The sequence below is a fragment of the Podarcis gaigeae genome (genome assembly GCF_964106915.1).
Source record: "Podarcis gaigeae genome assembly, chromosome: 9".
In the NCBI taxonomy this organism is placed as follows: domain Eukaryota; kingdom Metazoa; phylum Chordata; class Lepidosauria; order Squamata; family Lacertidae; genus Podarcis; species Podarcis gaigeae.
Genome location: NC_139685.1, coordinates 50,907,825 through 50,934,836, shown reverse-complemented (window position 1 = coordinate 50,934,836; position 27,012 = coordinate 50,907,825). Strand labels below are relative to the sequence as shown.

General features: G+C 44.2%; 1 protein-coding gene across 1 annotated transcript in view; it reads left to right on the top strand.

Moving 5' to 3' along the window:
* The first annotated feature begins 13,829 nt into the window (after positions 1-13,829).
* FGF2 (fibroblast growth factor 2) overlaps positions 13,830-27,012 on the top strand; it is a 25,834-nt gene continuing 12,651 nt past the window's right edge. Inside the window, exon 1 of the mRNA XM_083756088.1 lies at positions 13,830-14,050. Coding sequence (XP_083612214.1) covers positions 13,864-14,050 — 187 coding nt within the window. The 5' untranslated portion in view covers positions 13,830-13,863. The remainder of the gene's footprint in view (positions 14,051-27,012) is intronic.

Here is a 27,012-nt window from a genome sequence, read left to right as displayed (position 1 = left end):
TGTTTCCATGAATCCACACAATCTGGGGCCCAATAAAGGCATCCCCAGCACACAGTGTTAGGCCATGTTCCAAGATGTTTCAAAGCAAGTGCCACTGGTACAGAGAGACCTCAAGAAACCTGGACAAAATTACAGTCTGGTGTGTAATTAATTATCTGCCTAAAATCTTTCCAGTGGCACCAGACATACAGTTGTGTTTTTGTTTTTGTTTCATTTTTAAAGACCATCCTCTTTCAAGAAAGAAACGGCTAAAACTTCGTAGGACAAGATGTCTTATCTTCTGTTTCCTGAACTTTTAGAGACACTTTGATTTTCAAATTGTAACAAGCCTTTGGTGTGGTGTGGTAACCAATCTAATTAAATAAGGAGATTATCAATTTCCTGCTGAGAGGATAGCATACCAGAATATTTATCAACACTTCCCAGCGCTTTAAGTATTTCAGTTTTTAATGTTATCTTGTTTTGAACCAAACTGCAAAGATAGTTGCCTGTTACAAGACCTTTGATTACCAGAAATTAGAAGTGATACAATAATTAAACAGAGAGCAAAGTAAAATGAATAGTTTATTTCATAAAATACTATTACAAGCTATTGTATTATAGCCTTAAAGCCACCTTTCCCAATCTGGTTCTGTCTAGATGTCTTGGACTACAACGCCCAACAACCCTGGCTGAAACCGATGGAAGTTGTAGTCCTAAACATTTATAGGGAACCAGGTCGAGAGGTCTGTATGTTGGTTAGATCTCTGTGTTGCCATAGCTCCTCCAGACTCATCTTCATCGAACCTTTAAAATTAACACAAAGTGATCATGCCAGGTTTCTCAGACAGTCCCTCAGTTTTAACTTTTGGTCTGTTAAATGGGGATAATTATATTGATCTACTTCACAGTTTGTGGGGAGGTTTAGTTTTTGCTCCCTCAGATATGCATTGTGCCGTTCAAGACACTTGGCTGTGGACAAAGCTTGTTTATTTCTTGGAGGGGAATGTTGCATCAGTTTTCGTATGTCATCGGCGGCCCATGGGCCAAGTATAGTGTGCACCCTGCCAAATATTACTTATCTGAACTGTCCAGCCAAGCCTCAACACAAAACTGACCTGAAATAATAATAATAATGGTGGTGTTGCAAGGGTGTAAGAAATACTGTATTTTTCCATGTATAAGATGACCGCTGCTTTTTAAAACCCAAAATTAAGAAATCACATATCACATGGGGGGATGACGACCTTGAAGTTGTTGAGCTTTCGTTGGGAAGACGACCTCCAAGGTAGAGCAATTGGGGGGGGGGGTGACCAAACCGCAACCCTCCATCGCAACCAAACCGCAACCCCCAATTACCCTGCCGAACACGCACTCAAGCTTAAAGAAATAAAAATTAACCTTGTTCCTTGTATGAGATAGATATGGACTGTGGTTAACACCGTGTGAATACTGCTTCCCAAACTAGTAGTGGGAGTGCAATGGATGTAGTGTAAATGGGACAGCAGTGTGGTGTAGTGGTTAGAGCATTGGCCTAGGACCTGGGAGGCCAGGATTCAAACCTCTGCTCAACCATGAAACTTACTGGGTGGCCTTGGGCCAGTCACAGTCTCCCAACCTAACCTACCTCACAGGGTTCTTTTGAGGATAAAATGGGGAGGAAGAGAATCCTGTATGCCACCTTGAGTTCTTTAGAGAAAAGGTGGGATAGAAATGCAATAAATAAATAAAAGCAAAACAAATACAGAGCCTATATTGATACATTTATTGTCTCAGCACCAAGATCTCTCCCCCAAAGCACTGCCCGCTAGAGCAGTGTTTCCCAACCTTTGGTCTCCAGCTGTTTTTGGACTACAACTCCCATCATCCCTAGCTAGCAAGACCAAAGGTCAGGGATGATGGGAATTGTAGTCCAAAAAGAGCTGGAGACCAAAGGTTGGGAAACACTGCGCTAGAGATCAATATTATTCCCATTTAATAGAGTCAGTAATTTGCACATAAACAGAGACCAGAGCCTTGTTTACCTGGCCTTGGTTTGATACCTTACCATGCTGGTTCTCAAACTAATAAATATTTTATTGCCTCATGTCCCCCCCCCATTATTTTGTTCTATGCAGTGAAAAGATTCCATAGCCCTGTTAGCTTCTTATCTACATGTGGGTTGTGCAAGAACCCAGGGAGCAGAGTTAAGTCATTCACACCACTTGGGTGGGCCCATCCACTCTGAACAGTCACCACTCAACACTAATCTGTGTTTCCTAGTTCTATTTCCATTACAAGAGATGAACCCAATCCCTTGATTATTAATCCATCAGTGTGACTCTATGTATGACCTTATGTCTTGCTGTGGTCAGGTCTTACTGAAGCAACAGAAGAATAGTTTTTTTCTGTCCCAGATAAGACATTAATGGGTGGTGTTGCTGGAACTTCCTCAAATTATTGTCCATTGGATCCACTACCTCAGCATTTGCAATTGTTGAAATTTGGAGCCAACTTCCACACCCACATGCTAAGAAGTAGTTAATGGCTAATGAGTTGATTTTGAGAAAAAGAAGAGGGAAACTGTGCACATTCTTAAATGTGCATGTAGTTAGGGATAAATCCACCCTCTTCCCCTTCTATCTTCAGGTGGAAAGAACCCCAATGACTGTGGTTTTCAACCAGTGTGCTGTGGGCACCCTGGGGTGCCTTGAATGGTGATCAGGGGTGCTGTGGGCAACACTGGCCTCTGTCTCTCTTTCTTTCCCTCACTCCTATGCTGCCCTCTCATGTATCTGCCTCCCAAAGACTTGCACAGCTATTTGTTGCAGCAGGCCTTGCTATAAGCTCTACAGCAGTGGTGTCCCAACTTTTTTCAAAGAGGGCCAGATTTGGCTGTGAACTGGGGCCCTCCAAAAAAAAAAAAAAACCAAGTTGCGCCCCGCTGCTTCAAATCGGGCCCCACTGGCTAGGCCTCATAGTTGCTGGGCCTGAGTTGCCCTGCCTTTGCATGAAGTCTTGGGTTTGCAATTTTCGGAGAGGGGAGACTGCGGCACTGGGGAGTGGGCAGGCTGACAAGGCCCGCTAGATTTAGAGGCCTTAGGCTTTAGCCTACTTAGCCTATACATAAATCTGGCACTGGGTCAAGGCGGCGGCCGCCCCTCTGCCACCCCCGTCGCTGCAGCATCAACATCCCAAACATGTACTACAGTATTTGCAAAAAGGAAATGGCTTTGGTGGGCAGGTGCTTGGGGCCACAAGAGATTGCTTTTTCAAAATTGCCTGGGGGGCTGTTTGAAACCACAAGTGGCCCCTGGGCTGGACTTTGGACATGCCTGGTTTAGACAATACAGAGCTAGATGGACCAGTGATTCGTTATGAGGCAGATTCCTATATTATCTTGGCCAATGTCTGAGGCCAGGATATGTTGGCCTTCAGCTCTGCTGTCTGCAAAACCGACAGCTCGAGGTGAGTGTTGTTTCCTGCAAGGGGAGCTAATTAATTAGTACTGAGGGTTAATTAATTAATATTGAGCCTTAATTAAGATTGAGGGTTCCGCCATACTTCCACTTGCCCCGTGCCTAGAAATCATGGGTTCAAGTGGTTTTCTGTTTGTCTCGTGCTTTTTAGGCAAGGGTCTGAGTGGTTTTTCACTTGTCCCACAGCTTTCCCCTGGAAAACATGCTCTTTACTGCTGAATCAGAACAAACTGCAATCCATGGAAAACCCAATTGCCATTTGGTTTGATTCAGTGGTAAAGTGCTGGTTTCCCTGGGGGACAGCAGTCGGGCAAACAGAGGTATTGATGATGCCAATATTGCAAAATCACAAACAATTAGCTTTGGGACTGAATTAAACAGCTGCGACCCTTTTGTTGTACCCCCTTACACAAGGACTGAACTGTAGCCAGCATGTGCAGTCAATGATGCTAATTGCAAACATTTTGGTTCCAGGCTTTTCCTTTCCTTGGGCTTTCTACATTATTATTTGCCTTCTCTGTGTTAACCCTGCTGCAAAGAGACATATGTTCATGAGGCCATGGAAGTGTGCTTTCAATTATTCTGTATGTCCGTAATCCAAGCATAATACTAGAGTATATAATAAAAAAGGAGTACTCATGCAGCCCCAGTAGAAAAAACCCAAAACATATACACACTCAAAGAGCAGTTTAAGAACTGAGCTGTTTGCATGAGCGTTGGTTAAGAAAAGAAGCAAATCAGCTAGCTTTAAGCAGCAAAACATGTCCAGCCTTATACACCATTCTATAGCAAAATATACTATAAACCTAATATTTAACTGGGGGCTTTCTCTCCTCACCAGCCCAATTTCTTTTAGAGTAAAGTTTTAAACTTAACACATTTGGCAACCACACAAAAGAGTCATTCAGTTTTCTATAAAAATTTCAGGGCTGTCCTGACTGCTTTTAGAGAAAGAGTACTTCGTTTGCTCAGATAGTTCTTATTTTTAAAGAGTCCAGCAGGATACAGCGCCTGAAGGGTGTGTCAACCAGGACTCTTGTCAAATCTCATTTAATTTCAGTTTGTTCTTTGCTGCCTTGATCTTCATGCATTTCCCACCCAAACGTTCATTATCCACAATTTCTGATTTAGCTTTGTATTTCCCCTTGGAATATAGGGTCTCCATTGAGAATGTTGTTGAGAAATGTAAAGGTAAAGGGATCCCTGACCATTAGGTTCAGTCGTGGCTGACTCTGGGGTTGTGGCGCTCATCTCGCTTTATTGGCCGAGGGAGCCGGTGTACAGCTTCCGGGTCATGTCACCAGCATAACCAAGCCACTTCTGGCAAACCAGAGCAGCGCACGGAAACGCCGTTTACCTTCCCGCCAGAGTGGTACCTTTTTTTCTATTTGCACTTTGATGTGCTTTTGAACTGCTAGGTTGGCAGGAGCAGGGACCAAGCAATGGGAGCTCACCCCGCCACGGGGATTCGAACCGCCGACCTTCTGATCAGCAAGTCCTAGGCTCTGTGGTTTAACCCACAGAGCCACTTGCGTCCCTGTTGAGAAATGTAGTTAGTCCCTAAATGCTTTATTGAAGTCCCACCAAAACCAGAGCCTTTCCCTTATTTAGTCTTTTACCTCCTCCTCTGTCACCAGGCAATTTAAAAGATTCCTGTGTTTGTCTGACAATTTGTCGAGATGTACTTTAGATGGAAAATCATCAATAGATGACTCCGGTAATTTATCAAATGAATACAAAGATGAGCAGAAATGAGCAAATGCCCTCCTAATGGCCTTAGCTCTTGACACAAAGCACTTTTATCATTGTGAACACATTTAATAAGACTTTTTGGTTGCCCTTTTAAAAAGAGCAGGGGCAAGCAATCGAGAAGCCTTATTCCCAAATTCATAACCATATTCCCAAATTTAATTTCCCAGGTATTTGGTCACCTTTATGAGACATAATAGCTGGATTCAGACATGATTTGTTTTCATATTTGAATTCTAAATGGTGCCAACAAACACTGGTTTGTTTTGAGCTAACAAACCAGGACTGGAAACCACAGCTTGAAGCTGATTTGCAAACCACAGTTTATGCTAACTGTGGTTTGTTGTTATGTCTGAGTTCACAGATCATTGACAAACCACAGCTAGGGACAGTGCTCCACCTCAAAAGGTTGCTGCACTATGGAGATGTGGGTCAGTTTATGAAGCTGATTGATCAGCAGACAAGCCACTCTAACCAATTCCTGATAGGCTGGCAATTGGCCAGCTATATCTCTGCATATTTGTTTTGTAAGTATAGGCCAGTAAAAAGCTGAACCTCCTTTGCTGCATAGTGCTTTATATGCATATCATTAAACTTTTGAGCTTGCATTTCTTTTCAGTTTAGGTTTATGCATACAGTATTCTTTTCCTTATGCAAACCAAAGGCAATAATGTAGCTCCAAAGGGAAACCTTCATTGCCTGGTTTCAGACTTAATACACAAAAACATAGTTTGTGCTACCCGTAGTTAATAACTCCACAGCATAGTTTGTGCTTCTAGATGTAAAAAGGTCAAGGGACCGCTGACCATTAGGTCCAGTCGTGACCGACTCTGGGGTTGCGGCGCTCATCTCGCTTTATTGGCCGAGGGAGAGGGAGCCGGCGTACAGCTTCTGGGTCATGTGGCCAGCATGACTAAGCTGCTTCTGGCGAACCAGAGCAGCGCACGGAAACGCCGTTTACCTTCCCGCCGGAGTGGTACCTATTTATCTACTTGCACTTTGCCATGCTTTTGAACTGCTAGGTGGGCATGAGCAGGGACCGAGCAACGGGAGCTCATCCTGTCGCGGGGATTTGAACTGCCGACCTTCCGATCGGCAAGCCCTAGGCTATGTGGTTTAGACCACAGCACCACCCGCATCCCTCTTCTATATGTACAGCAGTCAAATTATGCAGTGTTACAGCTTCCAGCAACCCCTCTCCACTGCATAGGCTTCTCCAGTGACAGCAACACTGAACCGAGCAGCTGCTCTCAGCATCAGGCAGCTGCCATTTCTCTCTCCCTCAGCGCAATACCTAGCATTGAATATTAAAAAGCTGGTTCAAAGCAACCAACCACCTCCTTATATATGTCGCAATTAATTTCCTTTATTAGTTGTGCCAAATAGCAGAACACACATAACGGCCTGGGTTTGCTCATGCTCCCCCACCATGATAAAAAGCTCTCACAATGTAAAACAAGTATACGTATGTTAATACCGCAAACGTCACCAAATACAACCACAGACTCTGATGTGCTCAGCCATCATTATAAGTTTGAGTCCCGTTGTGCAACTTGCGCCAAGGGTTAGTCTAAGCCTAGCTATCACAATAATTTGAGTGGAGGGGGATCCTCTCTTTGTAGAATACATTTAATTCTGCTTCATAGGGCAGAGGTTTTCAACATTTTTGAGTCCATGGCTCCCTTTTTGAGTCCATGGGGGATGAAGGGAATAGAGAATGTTAGCTGCTTTGAGACTCCTTCGGGTAGTGATAAAGCGGGATATCAAATCCAAACTCTTATTCTGCTTCTTCACCAACTAGTGGTACCTCGGGTTACATACGCTTCAGGTTACATACGCTTCAGGTTACAGACTCCGCTAACCCAGAAATAGTACCTCGGGTTAAGAACTTTGCTTCAGGATGAGAACAGAAATCGTGCTCCAGTGGCGCGGCAGCAGCAGGAGGCCCCATTAGCTAAAGTGGTACCTCAGGTTAAGAACAGTTTCAGGTTAAGAACGGACCTCCAGAACGAATTAAGTTCTTAACCCGAGGTACCACTGTACATTCTTTCTGCTGCACCCCTGTGGGGCTCAGGAGCCCAGTTATGTCTCTCCTTGCCCGCAGCCTCTCACCCTTTTTCGAACACCTTCCCTTGTGGTGTGTTCCTTCAGCCGCCTCCTCTCTTGTCCCCTCTCCTTGGGAGTCCTCAGGGCAGCTGCTGCTGCTGTCCCTGATCTCAGAGCTGCCTCCCCCGCCCCCGTCCCAGAGATGTGCCTTCCAGAGGCACCATTTGCTTGTAGACCAACTGGCAACAGCTTTCCAGGTTGCAATGCTGTTCTGGCTTCTACTTTTTAACCATGACAACATCTTATTTTCCGCTTATTTTTTCAGTGCTGAAGAAAGAAAGAAAAAAGGCACATCATCAGAATACCATGTGTCATGCCAGGATAGAGATGTCTTTTCCCAAGTGTTGATGAAAACTTGTACCATCCTTGTTTCCCTTGGAAAGCCCAAGTGTCTAAGGTTCTTCTGCTTTTTTAAAAAAGGACTTGAAGTTGGGTTTTCCGCCTGAAACATAATATATTCCTTCTATGTATCTCCTGTCTTATTTCTCCTTTTTCTCTACATAAAAAGCAGTTTGCCTCTCTGTTTTGTTTCTTTCAGGTGCCAACCACAACAGCGATTGGGTGTGTTCCAATTTGACTTGGGTTACATGGGCTTCTACAATACTTTGTTGTTGTTTAGTCGTTCAGTCATGTCCGACTCTTTGTGACCCCATGGACCACTTTACTATAAACTAGGCAGATGAGAAAGAAACCTCCAAATTTGCAAGGTTTGTTGTTTTGTCGTTTAGTCGTGTCTGACTCTTCATGACCCCATGGACCGGAGCACGCCAGGCACCTCTGTCTTCCATTGCCTCCCGCAGTTTGGTCAAACTCATGGTGGTAGCTTCCAGAACACTGTCCAACCATCTTGTCCTCTGTCATCCCCTTCTCCTTGTGCCCTCAATCTTTCCCAATATCAGCGTCTTTCCCAGGGAGTCTTCTCTTCTCATGAGGTGGCCAAAGTATTGGAGCCTCAGCTTCAGGATCTGTCCTTCCAGTGAGCACTCAGGGCTGATTTCCTTCAGAATGAATAGGTTTGATCTTCTTACAGTCCATGGGGCTCTCAACAGTCTCCTCCAGCACCATAATTCAAAAGCATCAATTCTTTGGCCATCAGCCTTCTTTATGGTCCAGCTCTCATGCTAACAAATTACATTATCAATTTATGAATCTTAGTATATTTTGGTTTCTTAGAATTCCCAAGCAACACTGGGTACTTTCTGCCAGTAAATAAATAAATAAAAAGATATGAATATTATCTCATGGATACTTAGGCTACAGTATATCTCCATATATCATAGCATATGCATGATATGAAATAATGGAACCACTTTTCTATACTATATAAAGCATTACACATTGGTCTGAACATTGCACAACAAGATGCCACTTCCAGGAAGAAAACATTGTCTTGTCTTTAATGGATACCAGGCCAGGGCAAGAAATATGTCCTTTCATGTCCAACTTAAGCACTAGGCACTCTAATGAAATTCACAACACTGATGGTTAATAAGAGGTCTTTAAAACAAGAGAATACTGTGGCTTCCATGTATACTGTTGCTGTTTGGCAATATATTTTATTATTAGGATGTTCAAATTCAAGCCAGGTTACATTTCTGTACGAACCTCTGTTGCTGGTTTTAGAAACATGCAGTTTTAATATAGTCTTGGGTTTGAACCAATCTACAGGAGAATCCATTGTTTCTGGATCATAACATTCTCTGGTGATACAAGCTCTTCCCATGTTCCAGAAGAGCCTTAATTTCTTGCAAGCAACTATGACTGCATATTTGGCCTTTGTCCATTTCATAGGAATACACGCCAAATTCTCAACTGGCACAGCATTTTGGAAGTCAATTGGACATTTTCTGTCCAGTACAAAACCTGGCCTTGTAATTGCCCAGCAAGCTCACCGTCTTTGAGAGGTGAGCTTTGAGAATTATGAGTGAGAAATGGTATGTATTTTAATGTACTATATAAAACTGGTTACAGGAGGGTGAAGGATAACTAGCATACCAGCATACCATGAATTGAAAAGGAGCCATGCCCTACTGCTACCAGTGTTTCTTTTTGTGACTGAGCATTTATTTATTTGGTACATTTACACCCCATATTTCTTGCCAGGCTCTCAGGCAGTGTGCACGTTCCTCCCTTCCCCTTTTCATCATAACAAATATATAAAGCTGAGAATAGTTTGTGACTGGCCCAAGGTCACCCAATGAGCTTCATGGATGAGTGGAAATTTGAACCTGGGAGTAGCTAGTCCTAGTCCAACACTCTAACCCCTGCACAATGCTGGTTCAAAGCTACAGAGAGCTGGTGGGGTTCAGAGGTGACACCCTCGGATATTTATGAATGAGCATTCATCCTTAAAGATTAGTTAGTGATCTATAAAGTAATTAATCAGTACTGTCTGTTTACATATCAGGAAATTCATATTGATACATTCATTCATTCATTCATTCATTCATTCATTTTCACTGCCTAAATTCTGAAATGCTAAGCCACATTCTAAGCAAGACATTAACATTCCCATAATGAACTTTTTAGTAATAAAAGGTAAGAAAAAATAGAAATTAAAAACAGTCCATCATGAAAACATTTCAGCAATAGTAACACTATTTTAGTGTTTAGTAAACAGGGAAACTGGGATGCGGGTGGCGCTGTGGGTTAAACCACAGAGCCTAGGACTTGCCGTTCAGAAGGTCGGTGGTTTGAATCCCCATGATGGGGAGAGCTCCCATTGCTTGGTCCCAGCTCCTGCCAACCTAGCACTTCGAAAGCACGTTAAAGTGCAAGTAGATAAATAGGTACCGCTCCAGCGGGAAGGTAAACAGTGTTTCCGTGCGCTGCTCTGGTTCGCCAGAAGCAGCTTAGTCATGCTGGCCACATGACCCGGAAGCTGTACGCCGGCTCCCTCAGCCAATAAAGCGAAATGAGCGCCGCAACCCCAGAGTCGACCATGACTGGAATTATGGTCAGGGGTCCCTTTACCTTTTTAAACAGGATAACTAACCAAGAAAAATCAGATCAAATGCTGCCAGGTAAAAATTCTACAGAGACTGAAAAGTGGGGATGAGGAACTTGTGGCCACCCAACATCCCTAACCATTTCTGTTCTTTAGCTTTCCCCCCACCCCGTTCAATTCTGCCCCGGAGGGTAGGACCTGAACCAATGCATTCAAATTACAAGAAAGGAGATTCTGACTAAACATCAGGAAGAACGTTCTGATGGTAAGAGCTGTTAGACAGTGGAACAGACTCCCTCAAGAGGTGGTGGACTCTCCTTCATTGGAGGCTTTTAAGCAAAGGTTGGATGGCATTGCAGGAGGTTGAACTAGATTCCTGTACTGCAGGGGGTTGGCTTACATGACCCTCAGGGTTCCTTCCAAATTTCCAATTCTGTGATTCCATGATTCTATGAATTAAAGGAGAAACATATTTCCCTGCAGATCTGGAGTGGCCTGCAGATGAACAAAGATGGTCTCCTTTCCCACCATTTTGTTGGCGTCGATCAGCATCAGGAATGATGAGCAGGCTTTACTCTCACTGCAACATTCTCTGACAAGGTAATATTTTGCTTTTCCATATAGGAATGCATGATACAGTGGTACCTCTGGTTAAGTACTTAATTCGTTCCGGAGGTCCGTTCTTAACCTGAAACTGTTCTTAACCTGAAGCACCACTTTAGCTAATGGGGCCTCCCGCTGCTGCCACGGCACGATTTCTGTTCTCATCCTGAAGCAAAGTTCTTAACCTGAAGCATTATTTCTGGGTTAGCGGAGTCTGTAACCTGAAGCGTATGTAACATGAGGTACCACTGTAATGACTCTCCAAAGTAGGGTAAAATAAAGGAGTAAACTTCGATATATTCTTGGGGTGGCATTAGACCTGTTCAATGCCTTTGGGGTGGTTTGTTTTTTTTTGGAGGGGCGGAAGTGGATTTTGGAAACATTGGCTAGAATGTTGGAAGTGTGTGTTAGAATGTAAGGAAAGTAAAAGAGAATGTTGGGAACTGGCTTTCGTATATAAACTAGACAAGAATGAAATATTGTTGGGAGGTGGTTTGATGGAATTAGAGAGGTGGTATGTTCAACCTGATCTAGATGGGTTCTATTGCCTCTGAAGTGTGAGGTTCACATCTTGGGGCTGTTTTGGCTGAACCCATACCTTTGAGTGCCCATGTGGCATGAATCACTGGTCACTAATTCTGGCTGGTATACTACCTGATGCCTTGGGGGAAAACAGACAGTTGGTCCACTTTTCTGTGGTCTTGCAATATTCAAATTAGACCATTGCAGCATATTGCATATGAGGCTACCTCTCAAAAATGTCATTTTGTCCAAAATCCTGCTGCTAGGTTGTTAGCTGTAGGTTAGGGTGAGGCCAACTAAATGACCACCAAGGAATAAATAGCTACATTATATGCTGGTTCATTTCCAAAGAGAATTTGAAGTTCTGGTATGCACTCCCTTGTCACGGTTGGACCATTATCTGGTGAAATTTGGATAGGTAGTGTAAAGGTAGTGGATCCTTTCTAACCCAATGATTCCAACTATCTGAGTGAGATTCCTTTCCCCACTAAGGGAATGTGGGATAGCTAGATCTTGCCTGGGCATGTTTCAGTGTTACTTGAATGTTTATCAACTTGGAATAGACAAAGAATGACTCGGCTGGATCCCCTTTATGGATTTCCCCACTTCCTCATCTCAGGAATTGAAGCAAGGAAGGAAGGGAGGAGGGAAGGAAGGAGCCAGGACATCTATCTAACCATCTGCCACGTTTATAAATTGCTTTACAATCCACTGCACTCCAGGCAGTGAGCAATAAAGTTAACAGGCACAATAAAAAACAACAACAATTGACTATAAATACACAGTGATCAAAATAAGAAAATTCAAGCGTAAGCAATGCCAGTCCAGTCCTCAGTTCTCCAGCTAGGGAGATAGTCACCAGCTCTCCAATCTATTTAAACAATGCATGGCAAATACTATTTGAAGTATTACAGTGGGAGTCGGAAAGATGAACTTCCTTGGTAAGGGAATTCCATGCTCATGCAAGAGTTAAAAAGAACTTCTGAACTTGAATTCTGACTCCTTTATGATGCTGTAAACATGACATTCAGACTGTACAAATATGGGCTTTTCGCAGAGCCATAGCTACGGGGGTGCTAGCCAGCCTTTCGCCATATCCAACACACGCCCACCCTTTTCCCTTTCTTGAATTATCCGCAGGCCTCATTCACTTCGGGCTGTATCACTTGGGGGATTCAGAAAGACTCTTCTTCCCATGCGCTACCATCTTGAGACCTGTGGTTCATACTCCGCTCAGAGCACAAAATGAGCTAGCAATTTATGTTAACAGATGTCCCCGTTCCCCGGTGACAGTCCCCGGATTTATTAATCAGTCCCCATACAAAATACATTGAAGTTGAAAAGTGTCCCCAGATTCATTGAAAAAAATCTGGTACCCTTAAGCTATGTGCGTTGCCTTTAGCGCGGAGAGTGCGATGAGCTCACTTGTTTGAGTCCACTGAGCGATTTGCGCTTTTTTTTGCACGCACCTGCTTCCTGCTGGTACGGTGGATCCAGGGAACTGCTGCTGCTGCTGCGCTTTTCGTGTGTGGACAGGATGGGTGGGAGATTGCTAGCTTTCCAGGGCAGGAGGGCTTTTTTTTTTTGGGTGGTGGTGGGGCGCCTGAGTGTCCCTTCGGTGCATTCACCTCTACAACGGCCCCGCCGCCTTGCTGCGCGCCTTTTTGGAGCAGCGGTTGCAAAGCTTGGAAGTGCGCAGCGACTTGTGCCGCTTTGCAACTACGCAGGCCGGCGCGGCGGGAAAAGGAGAGCGCTGTTGTGTGGGAGCCGAGCAGCGCTTGGCCCGGGGTGAAGCAGCGGCTGCTGCATTGTGCAAGCGCTCTTTGGGCAGGCTAGAGTTACACGGAGGGATGCGGAGGAGGGAAGGAGCTCCCCCCTTCCCCATCCCGGCCAGTTTCCAACAGCAGCAGAATCGACCACCTCCTTTCCCCTTCGCACCGGACGGCAGGCAGAGAACCGGCCCAGCAAAGAGACACGGAGGGGTGGGAGGGCGGAGGAGGGGCGGAGGGGCAGAGGGGAGGGAACAAACAAGTAAATAATAAGTCCTGGTCGAGGGGCCGCACATTGGCGAGCCCAGAAGCTGCAACAGCGCCTCGCCTGTCTCCTCGCGTCCCTCTCTCTCTCTCCGCGCACTGGGCGGCAGCAGCAAGTTTTCAGCCAGAGGACTCCCCGGCGTGCTGGGCCGGAGAGGCTTGGCTGGCTCCGGTGAAAGGTCTCTCGGAGGCGCCAGGCTCGGCGTTGCGCAGCTCCGGCGGCGAACTTGCGAGAACTTGGGCAGGGAGCCCCGAGGGAAGGCGGGCGAGCGGGCGCCTTCGCCTCTCCGTCAGCCCCGGCCCTCCCCGCGGAGGTGGCCGTCGGGCGGCCAGGCTGAGCGGGCGAGGGAGAAGCGGCTGCCGGGGCGCGAGGCTGGGGGGACGCGGCCGAGGCGGCCGTCGGCGAGGCGCTCGCGGGAGGGCACCCCGGGGGGAGCCGTCTTCGGCAGCGGCGGGCCCGGCGGGGATGGCTGCGGCGGGCATCACCACCCTCCCCGCGATGCCCGACGACGGCGGCGGAGGCAGTGGCGGCACCTTCGCGCCCGGACACTTTAAGGATCCCAAGCGGCTCTACTGCAAAAACGGCGGCTTCTTCCTGAGGATCAACCCCGACGGCAGAGTGGATGGAGTCCGGGAGAAGAGCGACCCGTACAGTAAGTACCGACCGGCCCGCCGTCTCTCCCTCAAACCGACGGGACGGGGCCCCGCTGGCCTCATCCTCAGACCCAAACCAGAGTGAGGCGCCTCCATGTTTTAAAACTCCCCGAGGGTCAGAACACTGGCTGTGGTTTCACGCAGGTGATATCTCCTAAGGTTATCTTTGGGTTTTATGAAGTTTCGAAAAACAAACAAAAACACCACAATAACTGTGACAAATATTTTTAAAATGTAGTAAAGCAGGGATGGGGGACCTGTGGCAGGCTAGATTTTGGACTCCCAGCTTCCCCCACCCCAGCCAGCATGGCCAGTGGTCAGTGGTGTTGGAAGTCAAGTCTCAACAACACCTGGAGGGTCACAGGTTCCTCACCTCTGAAGGACATCTCTGGGCAAAAGGCAGATGAGCAGATATAACAAATCTCTAGGTGAAGTCCCATTAAATTTAATGCATCTGGCTCCCAGCTGTGTTTAGGAATGCAGGGAGAAGGGCTGTGGGAACTGTAGCTGGTGGGTAGTGTTTTTTCTTCTTCAAAAATGTAAGCCAGTTGTCAGAATAAGATCTATCACTGCTTGCAGCTTTCTACACACACACACAACCAACATGCTATGGTTCCCACAGCCAAATACATGATCCCCATCCATAGGAGCTTCCCTGCTCTTACCTAGCACTAACATTGCTTAACATCATCCATCGCCCACTTTCCCCTGGTTTCCCTCTAATTGCTGGAAATAATTGCTATGTCCACTGCTTTCAGAAACTTACGTCCCGCAGAGATGGACTTCCCTGTTGTCTTCACCTTCAGCTGTCGACACCACCTGAGATCCTTCCTACATAACCAGTCCTAGTTTTGAACCAATTTTGTTCTCCATGTTGTGTCATTTCACCTCATCTTTTCACTTGCCCCTGCTTCTATATTTTTATTTTGGCATTGTGTTATGCACACTCCTGTAGCATCTGTGTATCTTTTCCCTTTGCCTTTCCTGCCATGCACAAAGTCACACTGACTGCAGCTCGGCCCCTTACCTGTCTTCTGAGTGTCTGCAACCCATAATGGGCACCAGTCCTAGGATTCCCAACAATCCCAGACATGCTCCTCAAAGCACAGAATCTCTTTCATCCCAAGGCTTGTATAACTTGCCGCTCCCGCCCTGGCTCCTGATACTTTATTCCATTCCATAAGCATTATTGCAAAGAGACTTGTTGGTCATGGGCACAATTGTTGCTTTGAGAATGAGAGGGTTTCGTGTTAAGCTTATTCAGAAATAAAGGAAACTGGTAAAAAGAGGTGACAAACTTATGAAACTGGGGGAAAGAAGGTTGTACCTAAAAAGAACAGAAAAGAAGAAAGCTAGTTTTTGGATTCTAATGTTTTTGGAATATTAAAATGCTTCCTCCTTTGATTCGTTGGGTGAATTGTAAAATATTTTTTGTTATAACATTGTTCCATGCAGATATAATGTTTTATTTATTAGGTGCACTTGAATTTCAGGGTTATGAATGCCAATTATGAATTGGCATTCATAGTGACAATAAGATGAGTTGAGCAACATCATATGTCCTGTAATGCACTGACAGCAAAATCTGCTTTTAACACAGAATCCTGTAATTTTAGAACTCCCAGTTGTATTGGAATACAGTGATTTTTAATGTTATGGGGATTCCGTCTGCCTCAGTGTTCTCATATTTGCAAATGACTTAATGGTACATTTAACACAGAGTTATTTTGGGATCAATCTAGGTAACACAAGAAGACTTGTGGCATGTAAAATGCGGCATCAATTCTCTTGCTAGTCTGCTTACATTTTATTAGGAATTAGTGTAACTCCTTTTAATGGATTCTTTAGACTTTCTGAATGTGTCAGGTAATGTTGGTAAACTTGCTCCTGTGTTCTTTGCATCCATCTGCCTCAAAAGACAATGGCATGCACCTTTGGGGGTGACAAGCCCCCCCCCCCCATGTTGGTCTCACTGATGTGGTCCAAAAGAAAGCAGAGCAATACGTTTGGCACCAGCTTGGCTGCAGGAGCTGCCAGAAGGAGGCGTACAGGGCGCCATCCAACCATCTTAGGGACTCCACTCCTGATTTGTGTAGGGTTTACTCCATAGCCTCTCCTTCTCCCAAAGACATCCCGCAAGGCAGTGGAGGTTTAGATCAGAATCACTTCTCTCTACAGCTTGTGCAGAAGCCACCTTCTTGACCACTGGACCTGCTGTTGGGCTTGTCTGCTTGTTCCACCGGAGCCTGTCTTTGTATGTAGGGGAAGTCCCTAACTCAGCAAGGGTTTGAGTCCCACTGGCTCCCCTCATCTAGTTTAGCCAGCTAGTCAAAGCCGTTTCCCAGAGTGTGGCTGCCATTGCATGTTGACAGCTTCTAGGAGCCACAGATGATCTGAGTAGAGTGTGGGGACCAGAGGTGGACAAACAATTACAGAAGGAGCATGACGTGTCCCCCACTAGAGATACTGCTCCTTTCCTAACACCGCATACACTCTGGTGCAGCTCACAAACAATGGCTGTCCCACCCTGCACCTCTCCCTTCTCGCTGCCACCTGATTATTTGTCATCTTGAATAATGGGTTCAGGATTCTTAGTTGTCTTAAGGGGGTCTATTTGAGTGTAGGGAGATAGTCAGCTGTATTCCAAGTCTCTCAGTCGGTAGAGCATGAGGCAATTATTCTCAGGGTTGTGAGTTCAAGCTCTTTTTGCTGTTGTGCAAATAAGATTCCTACACTGCACAGAGTTAGACTAGATGACCCTCATGGTCCCTTCCACCTTTTTGATTCTATTCTAACTTCAGCCTGTCACCTGTCCTGACCTCCCAAGCACTTTAAATCAGAAGCAGAGTAATGTTGGTGGTGGGGGAAATAAACAGCCTTTGAGTGCGTCCAGAAACCAGTACAGCCCAGAAATTTGATTGAAGTTTATTTAGGACCATGGAAGAAACACAATCATAAGGAAAGTCTAAATCTAAGGCAGAGTATTGATCTATTTAATTTTATATTAAGTAGATTAGTACAGCACCGTGCACTCTAAAATTTATAGCCTCTGGAGGTGGTTCCAGGATTAGGAACAAAGGAATGTTGGCAAGGGCTCTTGACTCAGCTAGGCTCTGATTGACAGGGGCCTCTGAGCAGCCAGTCACAGGAGTTGCTTGTGGCCAGGACTGGGGGCATAACTCCTGGGGGTGGGGCCTAGAGGAGGAAGCGATCAGAGGGTTAATGGGGAAGAGATGGGGATACTGTCAGAATATTAGGCAGCCGTCTTTCCTTAGCTTGTGCATTGATACTTGGTGATAAGTACTTGGTGTCGTCAGCTCCTAGGGAATGGAAGGTGGGTGAACAGTTATTACCATCACTGTGGCCACAAACGGCTAATGTGGATTTGGAGGTGTTGGTAGTCAGGTGGGTGAATACTGTATTTCTTGTATTGCATGTGCAAATACTCCTGGGTGTTGCTGTTCTACTACCAATATCAGTTTTGTTCATATAAGTATAGTTGTAGGCTGCTTCTGTGACAAAAGGTTACGGTTGGAAAGATCTGTGTATCTTTGTGAGTCATATATGACTCACCCAAGGAGATCTGGGTGTTAAGTCCTTCAGACATTACACTTGCTGCAGTTTAATTCCCATGAACAGAAAATGTGGTTCTGGAAAGTTCTGTTTCTGCTATCAGAAACAAGTCTGGGCAAAGATTCAGCTGATTTAAGCTGAATCTATATTCAGCCATACAAAGAAACATTAAAAGTATTAAAATACAGAGCAGTGCTAAAACATTCATGCTGATTAAATGCCCTCATATGTCTTAACTTCATTTCCTCACTACATTTCCCCCTACACTGGTTACATAAAATGGATTACAGAACAAAGCATAATACTCTACTTACACTGCTCATGTTTATGATAAAGGATAATATTTGTATCTATGAGCGTGTGGAATATATCATTTATTCATAATCTTTTCACCCCGTTGCAAGGCCTGTAAATATTTATTTGTAATCTTAGATGCATTTAAGCTGTATATCGGAAACAAGTGATCTCTGGGAGATAAGTACTCATTAGTGGATTAGTTCTTAGAAGAGATGTGCTTACAGTAACTTGCATCACTCCAAGTTAGTATGTGCTGAAGGTTAAAAGCACAGATTGACCTAAGCATTCATTCCTTTGTGAGCAAGAGTTTTTCTCAGCATGTTGATATATTACTTTGTCCTCAAAGCTGTTCTTTTTGACCAAAAATTGGAAGCACAGGGTTCTGTGGTACTTGCACATACGATACAAGAAACAAACACAAAAATATTCTAGCCCATTTCCATCTCCTGCCCGCCCTTCCACAGTTACCCCTTTCAAGTTTTTTTCTGCTTTGTATGTGGCCATCATCTAACATGTTCTGAAAGATTGAGGGATCTCTTGTAAGGAGCATCACTGAAACTTGGTAAAATGTATGCAGAGTGGCATGAGGCTTAATAATATATTTTTCCATCGCAAGTCTGCTTGAGTTATCTACACTAAAGTAACAGTATTCTGTGTTAAATATATTTTTATCTGTTTCCTATCTGATTCCTGTGTGCTGGGCTATCAGTATAGGTTGCCCTGAGGCAATACTTGCATTGGACAAAGTTTATATCTTTTGTGTATACTAAAGAACTGAGAATTATCAGAAAATTCTCTGGGTGGTTATCAGAAAATATGACTCAGCTAGATTTCACCCCCAGCAAGGAGTAGAAGGAAAGGTGTCCATGTCTGAAAAGAACAATAAAGTACAGCCTGAGGGAAACTAGTGTTCATTTCCAGTGACCAGTTTATTGAGCATTCATTTTGATTTGCTTGCACAAAATTTATAGGGAGGTTAGACGCCAATGGCTATTTGTCAGGCATTCATTCTGATTTGTTTGCAGGAAGGTTAAACAATGTTGCATGTCAAACAAATGTTACCCCCCCCCCCCATGCTTTCCAGTCGTTTCACCTTTACTTCATTTTTTTGGGTGCAAAAAATCCAATTTTGTGAGGACGCATGTTTATTGCTTAAGAACTCAAAATCAGTTTTAATTGCACAACCTGACTTTGCTGGTAGGTGACTGCATCCCCCGTAAAAATAATGACAACTTAGAAGTGTTCTAAAGCAGGTGAGGGCAGTTGATGGGTCTCAAACCCTTAGTGAGCTCGGGACTTCCCCTGCATGTGAAGACAGCCGATTGAGTGGATGAGACCAATAGTGGGTCCAGCGGTCAAGAAGGCTGTCTCAAGACGGACAGATACCAACAGCTTGTATGTCACTTAAATGAAATGGTTTGTATTAATATCAAATTAAAATGTATTTGAGAGTGCTTTTAAAAAACCCCAAACAAAACTAATAATGCGGAACGGTCAATGAACCTTGATTTGAGGCTGACAGCAAACATTGTGGTTTTTCATATATGACAGATTACTTGCACTCAGCAACAATAGTTCATATTTGAAATTCTGCTGTCCTGCATGGGCCTTTTTTCTGGACTTGGACTTGTGTGCCCCATTTATTTATTTATTTATGCCATTTACGGTATTTACCACTTTTCATTTAAAATTGAAACATAGTTCAGAAATGAAAATTTACAATGCAAAAAAATTAATAGAAGGTAATACATTAACATCATAGATGCTTCACGTGCACAAACATGGCTTGATTCCTGTGCTCAGCAACTGGAAACATTTACATGATGCTTGTTTATGGATTAGGGTCCTATGCAGTGTTGAACATATGGTTGGTGCTGTCCGGTTTGACAGTGCTGATTACCTGCTCAGGAAAGGATGTCTTTTTTCTTAAGGAAAAGTCAGGTAACCAAAAGTTAGGTAATTCTGCTTCATACTCACATTTCTCTCAGAGGCCTTTTTTCTGGCAAAAAGCCTGCTACTCTAACCAGGTTGGTTCGTTGACTTCATTATCAAGCTATTTGGTTGCACGTAAACTGGGGTCATGATTTCTTTCGGTTCCACTTCCTTCTGATTTTATCCCTTCCTTACAGTCCTTTTTTTTTCTGCTGAGGGCCCATGGCTAAAGGTTAACGATCACTCACATTTTCTACGCTGTTATAGTACTCTTCCTCAGTATTCTGTACTCTGCTTTCTCAAGTTAATGTTGTATGGTTATCTAGGTCAGGGCTAGCCAATGTGCTGCCCTCCCGATGTTGTTGGACTACAGCTCCCATCATCCCTAGCTGCTGCCTGTGTCATCTGGGGATGATGGGAACTGTAGTCTAACAATATCTCAAGGGAACCACGCTGGCCACTTTTAGGCTTCCATAATGTCTCTTCCACCTTTGGCTTTCTAATGCTTAACATTTGCAGCCAGAACCTTACCGGTTGATGAATTAAAAAAAACCCTCCTTTTCTCTCTCACCCTGCACCCTCAACTTCCTATTCTTTCTCTCTCTAAAAACCGTCCTGCTTTCTCACCATTTTTAGTGCTGAAGCATGTTCTGTTGGAATAATTTCCTTTCCTTTTGCTAATTTTCGCTCCGTCTTCTGTCCTCTCTCATTTTAAATTGACTTTTTCATGGTCCACCTTGCCTTCCTTCATTTATTCCCACCCCGTTTTTGTAAAAAGAAGCAGCAGCTAGAAGTTACTCTTTTTCTCCAGCTACCTCAATTTTTTTCTCCAGTTCTTATATTAACCCTTTTTACAATTCTTGTCATTTTTTCCCTAGGCTTGTAAGATTCCCAGGAAAATGTCATCCTTAGTTGCTTGCTTGATGTTACACAGCAGATGCCTCTTTCTCTCTCTTTTTAAAGGAAAGCAATTGTGGGAGGCTGCCAGTTTGACTGGAAGAATGAATAGTCTTTCTGCTTAACCTGTTCTCCTCTGATCATTTTTTCCACTAAGGCTCGCTGCTCTCCTGCTGTCCCTTGGGAGCAAAAAGGTGATTGTGTACCAAACAAAAGTGCAGTTATTCATGGGATCCTAGATTTGGTTCCTGGTTGAAGTTTAGTGCTGCTGCTGCTGCTGCTGCTGCTGCTACAGCAAGAACAAACAAACAAAAAAATGGAGAAATCAAGGCATCCTTCTCTTCATCCGCTAAGGGAATCTTAAGCATTGTTATGCCTTCTATAAAGCCTACCTGGTTTTAGTGGACTTTGATCTGAATAACCAAACGAAATCAGAACTCACTTTTGGTTAGTAAGCATGCAATCACAGAATGAAGAACAACAACACTTTTTTAAAGGAATAACAGTTCTGTTTGGCTCAATGCAATCTCATGACTGCTTGATGACAAAAATAATAGATCATCTTGTTTATCTCACTCATGGATTTGTGGGTGTCATCTTCAGCTGTGTTTTCATTAAGGTGCTGCACTGTGTTCATTAATAATGTAAAGTATGGCATCAGTTCTGAGTTTCTCAACTTGCTATTTATTACATATATATTTAGATAATGTATGCCCCACATTTCTTGCTTCGAAAAGAGAAAGTGGCTTCATCCTTACAATGAAGTGCAGTGGTCAAGTCATCTCTGTCTCTGATCGTAGAGAAGGATAACCTTCAAATTCTGTGGCTTCTGGGACATCCTCCTAGAGACCATTGAATCACTTCCTAAGTTCTTTTACACCAGATTCAGTGTCTTAGTACAGTGGTACCTCTGGTTGCGAACGGGATCCGTTCTGGAGGCCCGTTTGCAACATGAAAAGCTCACAACCTGAAGTGCCATATCTGTGCAGGTGCGAAGTGCGATTTGGCGCTTGTGTGCATGCATTAGCGGAGAAACCTGGAAGTAACCCTTTCAGGTACTTCCGGGTCACCGCGGGACACAACCTGAAAAAACGTAACATAAAGCAAACATAACATGATGTATGACTGTAAATCATTTTAAAAGCGTCCTCCTTTTTTGCTTTTAGGCAACCTAAGCTTTCGTCAGTCAAAGATACCTACATCAGCTTTATTTAACCTGCATTCTATTTTCTGTATCAGTTTTGTGTAAATGTTCTAGTCACATCTGACTTGCTTTACTGTTTTTCCAGAGCCTTAGGCCTAACTAAACAATATTGGGCTGTATCCAGCGTTTGCTGTCTGCTAATGCAAGGTCTCTTCTGCTAGCAGATGAATGAGTTTTAGTGTAGTACAACAGGGGAATCTAACACAGTAGTTGCATTAGCAGAAACTCGTGCAACACCTTGCACAGTCTATTGCACAACAAAGTTAGCAGTAACGTGCTTCTGCGCTCTCTTTTGCAATAACATTCCACTGGTTCAAAGCTAGTGGAGCAAGTATGCCGCTGAGTGACTTTAATTTAACAGTATGCTGGATACAACCTGATGTAAGCAAAGCCCACAAATTAGAATTGGGGCACTACTGAATCCTTATGAAGATGAGTGGGGCAGTGGGAGTGATTTAGAGCACATTAGGCGTCTGGGGGAAAGGGGTACTAAGTCTTCCCCCTGCCCCCACCCACAAATCTCCCCTCTCTGTTTTCTCTCATTGGACTGCTGGGGTTATCTGTGTCCCTCCTTCATTGGAAATTAAGCAGCCTGGTGAGGGTGTGAGAGTTTGATCCTTGATCATAAAAATTGTGCAGTGAGAAAGGGTTATAAGCCCCTCTCCATTGCTTCTATGAGCAAATTTGCAGTCTCTTGCATCTGCAGTACAGGGGTTTTCTTTTTAAGAACGTTAAGAGATTTGTAACACGGGTAACACGTAGATTGGCTTTTTATTTTTATTTTTTTAATAATAATATTTATTAGGTTTTCTCAAGAAAAAAAGACCACAAAGATAACAAAAAGTAAACATCAAAGACAAAAAAAGAGAAATTACAACAATCAAAAATCAAAAATTCCACACAAAAAACAAAAGAATAAGAAAAATAAATAAATAAAACTATCTCCTTTCAAATTCTCAGCATTCTTTTACTTATTTTCCTGACTTCCTCTCACCTCCCTCCTTGTATTCCATTTTAAAATTAATTCAGCAAATTCATACCACTTGTCTTACCCTTATTTATCTTATCCTCAAATCTTTAAAGTTCTTAGATTTAAACCATTACTAAAGCCAATTACTTCCTTTCCAGCATCTCTTAATATTTCATTAGAATTACACTAATTCCATAAATAAAAAATTATTACAAAAATATTTCTCATTTTAAGTTTCTCCAGCGTCCCTTTTCCTGGTTCCGGATAATATCAGTCCTTAAGTCTTTAACCCTTGTCAATCCGGTGTTCTAATATCTGAGGCCATCAAGTCACTTCCAAGCCCCTCTGCGAGTTTTCTTGTTTCTGTTTGTAGTTACATAAATCCTTGTTCCCTGTTGTATTCTTTCGCATTTTCTTCTCTTTCTCTTTGGGGAGCCAGTCTCTGGAGGACTCTATGTAGTAAAATTCTTCATCTCCTTTTATCCAATTGTCCCATTCCCCAGTGTTGCACTCCCCAATGTTTAGTTTGTAATCCAAAGGGTAGTCATTCCAAAGATAATCTTCCACTTGTTTCACACCCAAGGTAATAACTCTCTTAGGTCCACAATTTAACCAGTGTCCTACGAATTCCATCTCCCAATGTTGCAGCTTCTGATCCTGTAAAACTTGGAGACTCTGTGTCTTATGAGATACATTCATAACCTCATGCACTTGCCCTAAGTCAATATCCTGGGTAGATTGTTGTGCAGTTTCTGTAACTGTACATTCCATTGGCACCTCCTTGTTAACTGCAACTAAAATGTATGCCGTCTCTTGATACGGTGTATCCAGCAAGGGAAAATAAAAGTTACTTTCGATTTTCAGATATTTTGTTTCCTTTCAATCTAAAGCAAACAGGCAGAAGGCAGCATAGGACTTATTTTCCTTCCAACTCTATCTGTCAGTTTTCTTATATTCCTGTTATGGGCACCACCGACAATTTCTTTCCTTTCATTCCGTCCCCAGGTTAGGAACAGTGAAGACTTATTTTCTTAAATTACTCTCTGCAGGATTTGCAAAGTCACGATTTGTTTTCCCCCTATCCTCCTGCTGTCTAGGGGGGGATTTGGTAGTTAGAACAGGAAATTCCAGGCTGTCAATTTACGGCTTTTAGCTTATAAAGTCTTTGCTTTGATCTTTCTACAAAGAACAGAAGGCGGACTTCCTATTTTTACACCTTCCCGTCTCAGCTCTAATTCAAAGGTATAATTTTGATCTACAAGTTTCAATTGTCCTACTCACGGGTTGTTGTTTGAAATCTGAATTAGCATAGGAAAAAGGACAGCGCTCTCCGACTTTGGCTGTGCAGCTTCACACCACAGAAGTAGCGATTGACTCTCAGCACCACGCCAACCCCCGTCTCACTCCGGAGCCCTTTGTAAAGCTCCTTTGCCAAACAGAGGGGCGCAAACGGTGCCCGCCGAGTCCCACGGTCGCAGGCTTCTTCCGCCTGCGATTTTTGAAAGGGTCCCCGCTTCGCTGCAGCGGTAAGACCCGGTTTCTGTGGAGCTGTCTCCCCCTGAATCAGGGAGAATCTGCCATTGTCGGAGACGCCGCCTCCGGAAGTCCGTAGATTGGCTTTTTAGTCTCTCAGATTATATAACAGAATCATAGTCTTATCCTTTCCCTTGAAACATGTTAGGAGGCTGTGGCTGGTTGAGAATGTGATAGCTGGTTGCTGGAGTTGGTTGCTGGAAGCATGCTGATGCTCCCAACTTTTCTGGTGACTTCTTGCTGCTTTGTTGTATTTATTTTTTTAAAAGGTAAAGGACCCCTGACTGTTAAGTCCGGTCATGAATGACTCTGGGGTTGTGGCACTCATCCCAATTTACTGGTTGAGGGAACCGACGTTTGTCCGCAGACAGATTTTCCGGGTCATGTGGTCAGCATGACTAAGCCGCTTCTGGCGAAACCAGAGCAGCGCACGGAAATGCCATTTACCTTCCTGCTGGAGTGGTACCTATTTATCTACTTGCACTTTGACGTGCTTTCGAACTGCTAGGTTGGCAGGAGCTGGGACCGAGCAACAGGAACTCACCCTGTTGTGGGGATTCGAACCGCCGACCTTCCGATCAGCAAGCCCAAACGGGTCAGTGGTTTAGACCACAGCACCACTCGCATCCCTGTATTGATTTAGGAACCTGTAAATGGCTTTGGAGACTCTTCCTGCCCCTCTCACTGCAGTCTCTTAACTTTAAGCCAATGGCTTAAACTGTTGATAGTGCCCTATTTGTGTTACGTTTGAACAGGGAAATAGATGCTGACAGGCTAAACGACTTATGCTGCTTATAAGTTAGGGTTCTTCCTAAGTTTTCTGAGATCAGAAAGTTATATTCTGTTCGTCCGAAATCTATATCACTTACTTATTTCTGGTTCCTGTGTGTCCATTTTTTAGGCCTCGTGACAGGTTACAACTTTGCAACTGTAAATTTGTAAACTATATTTTTAAGAATATAAGAGGAGCCTGCTGGAGGCCAGTGGCACATCTAGTAAAGCATTCTCTTCTCATGGGACCATCTTTTTTTTTGCGTGTGTGCCTAACATGTAAGGCTGAATCGCATAACTATATGTCATCATTAAATCTTCTCCTAGAATTTCCCTGTTCTTCTGATTGTTCCGAGAGCTTGTAAAATTCTCTATCGAAGGAATGGAACAGCAAAGCAACTTCTGCAGGTATAGATGGCCTTTGTGCTATTTTTCCCCATCATTTTTAAGGGTCTGATTTTGACTTGTTCTAGGAACATTTCAAGTAGTGAACCCAATTGCCACACCTTAGATTCACCATTACCCTTCTGGTAAGCATCATGTTAGCAGGATGTTTATATTTTAAATATATATATATATTAATTTTGCTTTTTTCTCTTTAAACATGATTAAAGTAGTCATACAGTGGTAGTTCTTAAACAAACAACCAAAAAAGCATTAGCACAAATGAAGCAATTGATATTTTTTTTAAAACCCAACATGTTGAAATGATGTGATTTGACTCCTAGTCTCTTACTTATCCACAGGACCGTCTTTACCTGGGGGTGCAAGGAGTGTGGGGCACCTGGGCGCTAAATTCTGGGGGGGGGGGCGCCAGGTCCCCCCGCTGAAGCTGCATAAGCTCTTAACTATCTACCAGTTATGAAATAATAAATAATTTTGATCAAGCTGACATTCAAAGCCGGCCGCTGCTGCCACCTCCACCCTGGCCGCTTTCTCCTCCCCAGAGTCCCGCCCTGCATGGAGAGGTGTTACTCTCTTGCCCCCTGTCAGTGTGGCTGCTGTGTCCTTCCTCCTCCTGGGGAGCTTTTAAAAGCACCTGGATGTGAAGCTGTGCCCCTTTGCGGAGCTCAGATCCCTGGTTCTTGAGGGGCGACAGCAGCAAGACTCAGAAGAGCAGGACGCCACTGCCATGGCCTCGCCTGCAACGGCGGAGAAGTATATCTTGGGTGTAGACGTGGGCAGCACTAAATTTGGGAGCGCTGGGCGGATCTTTGCACCCTGGCGGGGCATATGCTAAAGACGGACCTGCTTATCAATGTGGCTGTATTACAGCCACCAGTATGAACAGAACATAAAAGGTAAAGGGACCCCTGACCATTAGGTCCAGTCGTGGCTGACTCTGGGGTTGCGACGCTCATCTCGCTTTATTGGCCGAGGGAGCCGGCGTACAGCTTCCGGGTCATGTGGCCAGCATGACTAAGTCGCTTCTGGCAAACCAGAACAGCGCACGGAAATGCCGTTTACCTTCCCGCTGGAGTGGTGCCTATTTATCTTCTTGCACTTTGACATGCTTTCGAACTGCTAGATTGGCAGGAGCAGGGACTGAGGAATGGGAGCTCACCCCGTCGCGGGGATTCGAACTGCCGACCTTCTGATTGGCAAGTCCTAGGCTCTGTGGTTTAACCCACAGCGCCACCCGTGTCCCTTATTAACAGAACATAGCAGGATGCATATGTAAAAAAATGCTGTCGCTGTTGAAATGTAGAAAGTCATCTGCTGTCACTTATAGCGGGAGAGCAATGACTGGGTTGCGTTAAAAGCTCCATCTGGAAGCACTACAT